This window comes from Glycine max, chromosome 8, assembly GCF_000004515.6.
Source record: "Glycine max cultivar Williams 82 chromosome 8, Glycine_max_v4.0, whole genome shotgun sequence".
In the NCBI taxonomy this organism is placed as follows: Eukaryota; Viridiplantae; Streptophyta; class Magnoliopsida; order Fabales; family Fabaceae; genus Glycine; species Glycine max.
Window position 1 is genome coordinate 47,082,065 of NC_038244.2, and position 12,236 is coordinate 47,094,300.

Sequence of the window (12,236 nt, forward strand, 5' to 3'; positions counted from 1 at the left end):
CGTTTTGCACTTAAGGTCTCGAATACCTCTAAACCAGCCCAGTTGTATGCTTTTACATAAACATGAAAAATTTGGAGGGAAAAAAAGGGAGAATAATAGCTGCAAGTGCCAAAGGCAACCTATCTATTGAAATACTCACATGTATTTCACTAACTGTAAATCGGCCCCCAATAATTCAATACATGGAACTAAGTTTTCTATACAATAGCAATCATGTATCAAGCAACCCAGAATAGGCTGCAAAGAATGAAGGCATGGGAGTAACATTGAGAGAGCAAACTCCCAGCAGAAAGAAAAAATTAGAACAAAAATGCAAACCCTCAAAAGAGAAAGGGTCAATTTCTTTGCAGTACCAAATACAACTTTCTCAACCTGTAAACAAAAAACATAAGAGACATGTCATCATAAAATAAATCATTTTCTTAAATTCCTATCAAAAGGCCTTGCCTTCCCAAGCAACTGCCACCCATTTTCCCATAAAAAAATGAACTACATAAAGGCTTTTGAAATCTTAACACCTATAAAATATGAATAGATTTTTGGAAGATGAATGAAATTATATAAAAGTCTTTCAATCATAAGTGATGATAGAGTATTTTCTCAGTTGACACTGGATCAAATTAATTTTCCATGTTCAATTTCATTTGGGAGGAATGCATCCAACAGATTAGTTAATTCCATGAAACTAATATGTTTGAAATAGAAATTGTATATTGAATTTAATTAAAATGTACTGACACTCTGATAGTATAAAAGTTTTTTACATTGTCATCAATCATATGTATAGAAAGATTGTTGACTTTTGTAATAATTAAGTTGAAAATCATATCTAGAGTAATTTCTAGTTGGTTGATAGTGTAAAAGTCTTTATACTGACAAACACTGACAATATATGAAAATTAAACTCCATTATATTTACCTGATAATATGACCAAGCCAAGGTACAAAGATGCGCAAAGAAATGCAAATGATATCATTCCCCTGAAAGTGGAATGCATTGCAGAAAGGAATATTAATGACTAGTAATTAATAAAAATATAGGACATAAATTCAGTTTATTCACCCAGTGGTAAAGCATATATTATTCTTGTCATTTAGCTGCACATTCATGCACTTTCTCCCCTATTTCTATACTGCTATTATTTGACCATCTTAATCATCAAGTTATATAAAGCTTGGAGAAATTTATTCAGTTAAATCTAACAAAAAGTTAAACAGGGGGGCAAATTGAAAACGAGCTTCATAAGCAAAGAATTATAATTTATTAGATTATAAACTATGACAAAATACTCTAAATTTCAATCCTATAAAACCAATAAATTTCGGTTGAAAATAAAAGAATTATCTTTGCACTCAAGCATGATTCCCTATAGCAAAACTCACCAAATAACTCCCCATCCAAAACCATTACAAGGGCATGGGCAAACTTCTGCAAACTTTTCAGCATCACTAGAGTGGACTCTCCGAGATATTAAATCATCGTAAATATCTACATCATACAAATTTTTAAAATGTGATATAAATGGTATCAGATGTTTTATTATCCAAAGCAAAATAAACCATATAAAAGGTGCTTGGATGTATACCATAAACTGAAAACAAACTGTTCATCACACCTGAAAAGTAAATAATAATTAGTTGCATATATATTTCACAAGAAATAACACAACTGTCTACCAAAAGCAAATTCAAATAATTTATAAAGAATGGATGAATAGGAGCATACCAATAAAGAGAATGACATAGCGAAGAACATGGACAGTTGTTTTCTCTTGCAGAAGCCAAATTACAGCAATAAAAACAATAAATCCTGATATTCATTGATCAAGAAGAATAATGTGAGAATTGTGAATAGCTTTCTATTTTTTCCATTTTATTTGAGATGAAGTTCATAAAATCACTCACCAATACAGAGTCCTCGGAGGGTCCACTTTTTGAACAAAAGTGTGTAACAAGACAGGAAAAGGGAGAAAAGTCAGGACAAAAATAACTTTGATATATTTGATACAAAACCTCTGCATCTATAACAAATCTTACATTTTTTGCAAGAAATAGAACAACAATTAGAGCAGCAATGAAGCAACCAGCAGCAATTTTTGCAGTGAGAAGATTTGTGGACGCAAGTATCAAAACCATTCCCCAAAATGATGAACCAAGATCTAAAGGGGAAAACAATCCAAAGAATGGTAAATGCAACTGAAAAGTGCTCATATTGAATTCAAAACATATGCATAAAAAGGTAAAGGAGTCTGTCTATTCAAAATATAGAATATCAACATATTCATGAATCTCATGATTTGCAGCCATTTTGCATGTCACAGTTTCACCTCAAACCATGGCACATGTGGTGATGTTAGTTTATAAGATTGCTATCCATAAGCCCCTGATTATAAATTAACTTAAATATTTACCACATTGCATAACTTTTTAATATATCATAATATCATATGATTAAGAACATCATGTAGCATGAAACTAAAAATTAATGTGTTAACTAAGGGAGAAAAGTAGTGCATTACATCCAGCAGGCAAGATCACCCAGTATATGCCACCACGAGTCTGGGTTACCCCACCCTCATTTGCATGAACCTGAATTCCCTCCACCTATTGACACCAGATAACAATGATTCAGCAAGCAGAAGATATAAGTATTAAGAAGCTTATAGAAGAATCAAACTTATGAAATTACTCAGGCTTAATATAATAAGGCCCACATGATCCTGCCAGCAGTAAAAAACTGCATAATGCTAATCTATAGTCAATATCTTGGTAAAAACATGGTATAAAACTTCATTCATTGAAAAATGCAGCATTGATGCATCAGGAATTCAGGATCCAGGAAATTTACTTTATATGAATAAGTTATGAAACATCTTAACTTGAAACAACGAAAGTTATGATAAACAAGCTACTTTTGGCTGCAGAAATTCTTGGATTCGTGTTATTTAGAGCATAGAATACAAGCTAAAACTTCTAACTCACTGTAAAGGAAACAAAAAAAAATCTTTAAAATCAGTCTACTTCTATCGTCAAAGAGCATTAAGCTACAACTTTTACAGTTTTACCTTGCCACAAGTGAGCCAGCAAGCAATGGCATGACTCGCTTCATGCAGAAACACAGTGATGAGCTTAAAAGGTGTAAGTAGAAAGGTCCTCCATAGCTATAACCACCACAATAAAGTAATTGCATACAAGATCAGTTGAACAGCCACTGAGACGAAAATAAATATATACATGACATTATACCCTAAAAAAATCTACTTAACATATTGTGTAGTATATTTATGTGTGTGGTTATTTAATCAAAATAAATACCTGCATACTTCCCTCCTGATTAACCTTTAACAATTCAAATATGGTGTAGCATATAAGTGTATATTCTATAATAAACTATGGACCTACTTTTGAAAAGATCCATTGTCTAATGTCAAGTCCACCAAGTTGCTCAGCTTACACATCCACATATTATTTTAACCGATTAGCTCATTCAAATAGAGCTACCGAACTTTGATCCAGTCTCAAGTCACAACTAATTTGGGAAATAAGTCAGACAAAAATGACAAATAATCTTTAATCCTTTTTCTATCCGTCCATATATGATTCTCTCTCAAAAAAACTTCAATCAAAGAACTTTACATGGCAAAAATCATTTGTGGCACTCCAAATTCTCAAATACTACAATTTACAACCCCATTCATCATTTAGCAACATTTAAAAGCAATTGGCTTTCTCTCCATATCTCTTTCCTACCAATATCTAGTAGGATTGTTGTCGTTTTCATTCTCAATGTACAATATACTCATCCAAATCAAATAAAGTAGCAAATGATATCGTTGAATTACAATAACACAATTACCTACAAATACAAATATGTGTAATTAGTAATTATACATTAGAGAGAGAAAGAGGAGTGATCATTAATTAGCATAAACAACTAATTATCATCTAAAGCCTCTAACTCTGAGATCATTACTTCAATTTAAATTTTAAAATAATCTCTCTCTTTGTTTCCACAAAAACCAAAAGAGCATACAATTCTAATTCCTCAACAGGGTATCTTTTCCTTTCTGAAAACAAGAAACACAAAATTGGGTTTGAGAAAGAGAGAGAGAAAAGTAATAGTGTACCACGAGGATTACAACGGTGAAGGCAGCAACACAAGCAATGAAGATCTTCTGGTCATGGTCACAACAGTTCCTGAGCTCCCAGTTCGGCATAGCTTTTGTGCTTAAACGAAACGGCAATGATGAATTAAAGTGAAAAGGATTGAACTTTAATGAATGGTGGTGATGGGTCTTGTTCTGAATCTTATGATTAAGGAAGCGTTTTGGTTTGGTGGGTGTAGGAGACAGAGGGAGAGGGAGAGAGAGAGAGTAAGAGACACAATTTACTGTATTTGTTTATTTATTTTTCAAACAAAGTATTTATTTAATTTGAGAAAGAAGGAAGACAAAGTATTTGTATTGCCAAATAGGATGTTTTGGCTTTGGCCAACGCGTAAATAAAGTCAACCACGTCAATGCAGCAATCGTCTTATTTTTTTGTTGTGGTGATTTCTTAGGTGAACCGTTCCTAGATTTCAGATTTTTGTTCATTTCAAATTTCGAATTTATCTCAACAACGTTAGGTACGAGGTAAGTCCACTTGCTCATTATTCATGTTTATTTTAGATTTTACTTTTAGTAATTCATAATCGAACCTAAGATTTATTACATTTTATGTTTATTTAATAGTAATATTCTTAATGTAAAATAATTATTATCTATAACTATGGATAATCTTATTTAGTATCCTATTTTTAAATATTTTTAATCTCAATTATTATAAACTATTATAGTATTTTATTTTAACTTCTAATAATAATTATATCTTTCAAAATAAGTTATACTTAACTACACATACAAATAATTATAATTATTTTATCCGTAGGAATTAAACATAAAATTTAAAATATTTACACATCCTACTAAATCAATCAACTGAACTAATCTTTAATATTACTTTTAATTTTATTGCTTACGTTTTTTCTCTAGATTTAGACCCGGTCACCTTTCAAGATCTGTCTTTGTCTTAAAGCAACTTTAACAAGTAGATTTATAAGGTAGGGACCTTTTGGTTGTTTTTTTTCAAATTCAATTTATCTGCTTCACTGTTTGATGATAAGAAACGTATATAATCTAAATCCAAACAAAAATTACGAGTACTTTGTGCAGGCGTCTAGATGGATGATGAGTGCCCCCAACGAAAATAGGGAGCAGAGACATGCTTACTACTGAAACTACTTGTACATTATTTTATTCAATGTTTTGTTTAATCATTTTGATTTTTGAAACATTTGTTTCAATCTCCCTCGGTTTATGCAAGTTTTCAGAGTCTATACTTTCACTTAAGCCATTATGAAAAATCTAAAACAAAGCCAAGAGTTTAATTGGCAAATAAGAATTGAAATAAACTTAACTCTTTCCCTTTAGTTATAAAGAAAAAAGCTCAACTTTCACTCAGCATACTGCCTGTGACTTATCTACAGCAAGATGTGCCTGGTATGAGATTGAGTGCTTTTGCATACAACACCCCCTATGAAAATATAAACCAAAAGCATGACTATCATTGAACATACATGCACCAGTCTCATGTTCATTGAGAAGTCTTTGAGGATTTCCACTTTGCATTCCCATTCCTCCCATGCATATACCATACACAAAGCAGAAAAGCACAACAGAATGGTGATAATAATGAGTTGTACAGCTTAGTCCTCGTGAGGGGAATGGCGACAACAGAATGGTGATAATAATGAGTTGTACAGCTTAGTCCTCGTGAGGGGAATGGCGACTATATTTCCTGCCTTCAAGACTGTTCATCTCTTTCTTTTCTCTTCCGATGATGTTTGTCTTTGTCAGTAGAACTCCTGAGTCCATGTTCTTTCTCGGGTGAACTCCTGTCACTTTCTTTTCTCTTCCGAGAATGTTTATCTTTGTCGGTAGAACTCCTATATTGATGTTCTTTCTCAGATGAACTCCTGTCACTTTCTTTTCTCTTCTGAGAATGTTTGTCTTTGTCAGTAGAACTCCTGTATCGATGTTCTTTCTCAGATGAACTCCTATCATGGTAACGGCCACTCCTCTCTAAAGAGCTCCTTCCACGTGAGTGGTCATCGCGATGACTTGAACTCCTACAGTGCCCTTCACCAATGTCCACTGAACTTCTGTGGCTATCTTCCGTCCTGTTCCTGTCATTAGATCCCCTCCTGTGACTATGAGAGTCTTCTTCCCTGTCTGAAAGGTTCCTTTCTCTCCTAGGAGGCGATGGCACCTGTACATGTATGGACAAAATCAAAAACAAATTAACAGGCAAATAGATATAATGGGCCATGTCACACTATGACTTATCCTAAACCAAATACAAATTCCTTTGTCCTTTTAATATCTTAATATATAATACAGATCTTTTAATTAAAAAACATCTTTTACAAATGAGATATGCTTCAAAAGGTAAAATAATAACACCTGAAAGCGTGACATGTATCTTCCCTCAGGAGGAGGGGGGATGCCAAGCTTCTTCAACTCCTCATATGGGATTGGTTTCCTGGTCAAATAGTAGAGAGAATACAAAATCAATATAGCCACAAGTCAATGAACAGAAACTATATTATCAAAATTGAATTGTGGATCAAATTCAAGCAGGTCTCTTAAGCCTTGGCATTAGTATCTAACCAAATAGTCAATGGAAATATCAGGTTTTTGTCTGCACTGCACTAAGATTTATCCCTTTTCACAAAACTTCTGTAATCACGAATTATACAAACAACTTGTACATCACAAAGTTCACCACATAGAGGCAATAAATCATTTTAGGGAGGTATATATACTTCAACACACATGCAGTCATTATCATTTCCATTATGGATGCCCACATTTCAATCCTACTCTCCCTCTTATCCATCTTCTGTTTTATATTTCAAGTCACTATCAACTTATTCATTTTAGACCAACTAGTTCAAGAACAAAATAAAACATAAACCACAACATAAATTTATTCCCCCTCTGTACATCCAACCATACAAGTGAAAGACACAAAAAGCAGTTAGAGCCATTTAGGCAAATCTCAAGGGAGGTTAATATAATTTGACTCTAATACTCAATCACTTGACATAATGGTTCAATATTCTTTTTTGATTTAACACAATAAAGATTATCACACATCTTTGGAAAATAGGCTATTAGATATATCAGAAATAATGAAAAAATACAGTACTTAGATATAAGAGGACTGGAATTTACAGGGGTGCACGAAATGGTTTTTCTTTCCCCCCAAAACGAAGTTGTCCCGATTCCTTCTTACCACTAAGACCACCACCTGTAGGAGAGAACAGAAAGCAATCAGATGGCTCTAGTGCAGTGAGTAGAAATGCAACTTTAAGAATGAGTCACTTTAACTGACCTAACCTTCTAGGAATCCATCCAGGCATCAATTGCTGCCTGTTGTAATCAACTATGATTTCAGAATCATCAACAATCAAATGATGAGCATCCTGCAAATGAGAAAATTAAATGAAGTTATATAACATTAACATTTAATAAAAAGGCATATCTCAAGCCAGCAGATATCCAGATGATTTCATTTGCTACTTGACCTGTGGCTGAGGTTTTCTCAAAATTCAATTATTAAAACATGACTGATGTGAGTGTGTATGTGTGTGTGTGTGTGCGTGCACACGTGCATAATAGGTATGATAGGTTAATTTTTTGTTGAGTCACGCTTTGCTTTTCTAAACTAGAAATTCAAGAGTTTTGACATGTTCCAGCACCATATATGCTCGTCGCATCTCCCTTTCAGTTTCATATTCAACAAAAGCATAACCACGAGAAGCTCCGGTCACTGTGACAAAAAATAAGTACATTCAATGTAAGAACTTAAATCATGCAGTTTGACAACAATATGGCTAAAAGATTAACAATTTACATATCATTCAAGGGAACAAACGCATAAAATCACCAAACCATTGGCAGGTGTTTGACATAAAAATATGGCTATACAAGAAGCGGTACAAATACCCAATGGGAAATGCTATATCGGTAGGTAAATGAATATTTACAGAGACATTGTAAGGATCCTTTTAAAATATTTGGGTTAACCATAAAACAACTTATAAAAGAAACATTGTGCTCACCTAGGCAAGCATAAATTTGCAAGCAGCATATTATCTCCATAACATGGAAACAAATCATCGTAGTAAAACAGTATAAAAGCAGCAGTATCTAGATTCCTGAGAAACTGGTATATTCCATAGTTCTTAGAACGGCCTAAATACAAGAAAGTACAGTCCAATGCAAAGCATTATCCAAGTGAGGAATGAGCAAGTACTCAATCATAATTACCTACATGCTCAGAAAGAAACGTCACTCATATGTTTTACAAAAGTACACAATTTGAAGATGTAAAATAGGTCTACATAGAGCAGGGAGGGGAAATAACTGGCAGAAACTGACAATCAAAGAAGGGTTAAGAGTTAAGATAAATCAAAGAATAATACCAATGTCCCTAACCAAGCGGAAGTTCTTCACTCGACCATACTTACTCATAACCTGAAAGAAAAAAAAAAAACCACACATTCTATAAGCACTCAGATTAAGCTACCAGAGAAGTTAATTATGCTCTGAAAATGAGGCAGAAAAAGAAGAAATGACATTATCATAAACATGAGTCAGGAGAATGGTCAACATCCTCCACCAGTTTGACGAAATTGTCGACGTCAAAACCAACTCCCATCCTTCCTGGAAGAAACTCGTAAGCTTCAAGGAGCATAATTGAGTTTCAAACTTATAGTCTATATGTTCCATCCATACTTTTGCTGATCCATTGTTTATGGGGTTAGAAAGGGTCATAATTGAATCCTAACCATGTAGCCTAACTTCTTATTTCTTATCTCCCTTCTTCAGAAAAAATAAATCTACATTAACTAACATAATATATATCGGAAACAATCTTCTAGATATTATTTATCAATGTTCGAGGCGATATTACATGGAAAAAAATGGTACCTTGCGGAGATTATCTTCGTTGGTGAGGCGAGAGAGACGAGCGACGAAGAGAGTGCAATAAGGGTCTCCAGCAGCCCTGGGATCACCAAATGGGTCATCTGCAAAATTCAATTTGTAAGCATAAAATGGAACAAAAATGAAATTTTTGAAAAAGGAAAATGAAAATGAAGAAAAAACAAACAAAGGCCAATGGAGGAACAGAGTTGAGCGCGATAAACGGCGTTGTCGTGAGGAACAACATCGGTGCCGTCGATGCTGCCAGCTTGTATGGGATGGTATGAATCTGCGTAAAATACAGAGTTCAAGTTTTTGGACCGAACACTCATTGTTCTTTGCTCTTCACTCTTCACTACTACAAAGGTTTATAAAGGTTTTTACGATAATATTAGTATGCTCCAATTCACCTATCTATGCTCATGGATAGTTAATTGATCAAAATAATTGTCTCTTTTTGTAAGAACTCATTTGGATTTAACAACAGTTTTGCTATTTAACTTTTAAATTAAAAATAAAAATAATTTTAAAAGTATTGTTGGTTTGTTTTAGAAGTGTACTCAATTATGATTTCAAGAATTGTAAAAGTCTTTGATATTCCTTCAAGACTTTTAGACCATAAAAATAAATCTTATGATATTTAATAAGACTATCCTAATTTTTTAAAGAATGGAATAAAATATATTGTGTGTAATTTTAATATATATAAATGTTACGATCAATTGCCTATTATAAGTTGTGTATATCATAAATTAATTAACTAGTAAGTAGTATTATTTTATGGTCATCTTGATATTAAGTGTCATACTTTAAAAACCAAATTATCGGTCAATATATTTAATTTATCGTGGCACTTACATATTTGTTAACTAAATTAAGCATTTTGAAAATATAAAGAATAAATTATCAACAAATATATACTTTAGGAACTAAATAGGATATTTAGCCTTTTTTTTTCTTTCAAATCTCTTCAAGCTGTAGATGCACCTCTAATCTCTAAAGTCCTCTTTGTGTTTTTCACTTGTTATATCTTTAGCTCTTCAGTTGGACCTTCGGTATTCTTAGTTGGACTTTATTATTGGGCCATATGAGTGTGTTTTTATTTTGTTCTCAGCATTTTTTTGGCAATTGTTATATCCACTCCCCTAATTGCTTAGTACACTTCCCTGTTCATATTTGATTCCCATAATACCCTTTTCTTGTAAAAAAACTGAAACAGCTTCAAAATGTTTCCACTCCCCTTAATTGCCAATTTTTATCATCCAAGAACCCTCACCCTCCAATTTCTGAAACTCTCGGACATTAGGGTGAGTGGAAACATTTTGAATTAACTTTTAAATTAAAAATAAAAATAATTTTAAAAGTATTGTTGGTTTGTTTTAGAAGTGTACTGAGCAATTATGGAAAGTGAACATAGCAATTACCTTTTTTTATAAGAACAGGGCTAGAGCCCAAAGAAACTACATCATAATGTTGCAAGGGATGGAAACACCAAAAAGGAGCAACTGAGTCAGAGGTTGCTCATACATGACAATATCCTGCTCCAAATCACAAGATAAATTCGCCATGTGCATACATTTCCTTCACGGTAGACATGACAAATTCTGATGCTCCCTCCTAAGTTTAGCAATCTGCGAATTTCCTGAATAAGCCTCAATCTGCATATCAACATTCATGCTTCCTTTGGTTTCAGCATTTAAATAAAACATTGATTTAATTACACTTTTTACGGCAACAATTTTACCCTTTACAAGTTAGTTTAATGTATTTTACCTTCTATTTTTAAGAAACATTCAAATGTTAACATGTCATCTGTTCACTATTTGACTTTTTTTATTTTTTATGACGAATTTTATTTCTAACTTGTAAGGACAAACAGACAATGGGATGTAAAATTTACGAAATTTTTTTAAAGTTAGAAGAAAAATGCGATAAATTAATTTCTTGAAATTAAAATTTGTTAAAAAAATCAGGAGTAAAACCTGAAAAGTAAAATTATACTTAAAACATTAAAGTGCTCTGAATCAAAATGTTAGAAGTGTATTTACAGCTTACGACCTGTTGATCTCTTCTCTTCTACTGAAACATTGCTACCTTTTTTTTTGGTAAATAAAGGCAGAGATTGTCAGTGCTGTGCTGCATTCTGTGTGTATCCAACTTACAATGGAGAAGGGATCAATCATAATAGAGACTGTTGTGTTGATACATGAAAAGATATTTAATTTGTTAACCGTGTATGTATGGGCATGTCATGTGATGTCACAACGATCAATTACAGTATCAATACTCATGCCATTGTTGGCCTCGACATTCGACAATACATGCATGGCTTACGTGTAAACTAAAACATTCTCGCAGACACGCACCCTTTCTGCAATTCAGCTTCCTGATCCTTCGCACTCAATATATAGTATGAATCTGTAATATAATATTGTCATAAGGGACCCACATGTATAACTCATCTATGATCATGCTTTCAGAGGTTTCTACTTGTACAACCATTTTCATATTGATCGTGCTGTGCATGACACTGATCGAACTGCACAAAAGTGCCTACTTCTGTCAATGTGTTATCAGTCCATCTGAATTAGACACGTCAAGAAACAAATTAGGTGGAGTGCAGGAGCTGAGAAAACATAAATAAAATAATTCATCGATAAAATTTTATTACATAAAGTTACTTAGTTAAATTTAAATATGCTCGTATATATAATTCTGTAAGAAACAATTTTTACTGTAAACCAGAATTTTCTAAACAGGAAACTAATTAAATTCACACTGCTGAACTATCAATTTAAATTGTATTTTTAAAGTTGAGCAATTTCAAGCATTGGTTTTTCTCAATTAAATTATAACCGACACGTATTTTTCTGAAAAACTTATAATGAAGTTTCAGTAATATTAAAACATCTTAGCAGCATGTATGGCTACTAAATACATGGGAAAAGTTAGGAATAGATCGGCACAAATACTAATATTAATAAGGATATATAAGTGGAGTTGTCACTACTAATAATATATAGTTTTAGTAATATATACTGTAGTTTTAATAAAGGTGATAATAATAATAATATGGAAAGGAAGGGATCTTCACTTACCATTCTCAGTCGATCTAGTTTACAATTATTGACGAATAGCTGTTGATATAATAATACTAATTATGTGCACAAGATGTGATCATGTAATCAATGATTTTATTTTTTA

At 32.8% G+C, this 12,236-nt stretch overlaps 2 protein-coding genes across 2 annotated transcripts; both read right to left on the bottom strand.

Moving 5' to 3' along the window:
• Positions 1-124: 124 nt before the first annotated feature.
• LOC100816181 (uncharacterized) lies at positions 125-4,425 on the bottom strand. The gene is made up of 10 exons (XM_003532296.5): positions 4,128-4,425; positions 3,066-3,161; positions 2,520-2,604; positions 2,038-2,159; positions 1,906-1,930; positions 1,727-1,810; positions 1,587-1,616; positions 1,384-1,489; positions 920-981; positions 125-372 (listed from the first exon to the last, which is right to left on the bottom strand). Exons 1-10 carry the CDS (start codon positions 4,215-4,217, stop codon positions 368-370), a joined length of 705 nt encoding a protein of 234 aa, XP_003532344.1. The 5' UTR covers positions 4,218-4,425; the 3' UTR covers positions 125-367.
• Positions 4,426-5,466: 1,041 nt separating this feature from the next.
• Positions 5,467-9,458, bottom strand: LOC100807978 (U11/U12 small nuclear ribonucleoprotein 35 kDa protein). Its single transcript, XM_003530868.5, has 9 exons — positions 9,220-9,458; positions 9,039-9,136; positions 8,531-8,582; positions 7,805-7,875; positions 7,438-7,528; positions 7,278-7,353; positions 6,504-6,582; positions 5,811-6,309; positions 5,467-5,752 (listed from the first exon to the last, which is right to left on the bottom strand). Exons 1-8 carry the CDS (start codon positions 9,362-9,364, stop codon positions 5,845-5,847), a joined length of 1,077 nt encoding a protein of 358 aa, XP_003530916.3. The 5' UTR covers positions 9,365-9,458; the 3' UTR covers positions 5,467-5,752; positions 5,811-5,844.
• Positions 9,459-12,236: the final 2,778 nt, after the last annotated feature.

Coding starts and splice junctions, on each gene's coding strand:
- LOC100816181 (XM_003532296.5), bottom strand. CDS start 4,217: ATGCCGAACTGGGAGCTCAGGAACTGTTGTGACCATGACCAGAAGATC. Junction 3,162..4,127: donor TCACCGTTGTAATCCTCGTG/GTACACTATTAC, acceptor TGGTGGTTATAG/CTATGGAGGACCTTTCTACT. Junction 2,160..2,519: donor GGTGATCTTGCCTGCTGGAT/GTAATGCACTAC, acceptor TTTCCCCTTTAG/ATCTTGGTTCATCATTTTGG.
- LOC100807978 (XM_003530868.5), bottom strand. CDS start 9,364: ATGAGTGTTCGGTCCAAAAACTTGAACTCTGTATTTTACGCAGATTCA. Junction 9,137..9,219: donor CTGTTCCTCCATTGGCCTTT/GTTTGTTTTTTC, acceptor TGAATTTTGCAG/ATGACCCATTTGGTGATCCC. Junction 8,583..9,038: donor ACGAAGATAATCTCCGCAAG/GTACCATTTTTT, acceptor TTTTTCTTTCAG/GTTATGAGTAAGTATGGTCG.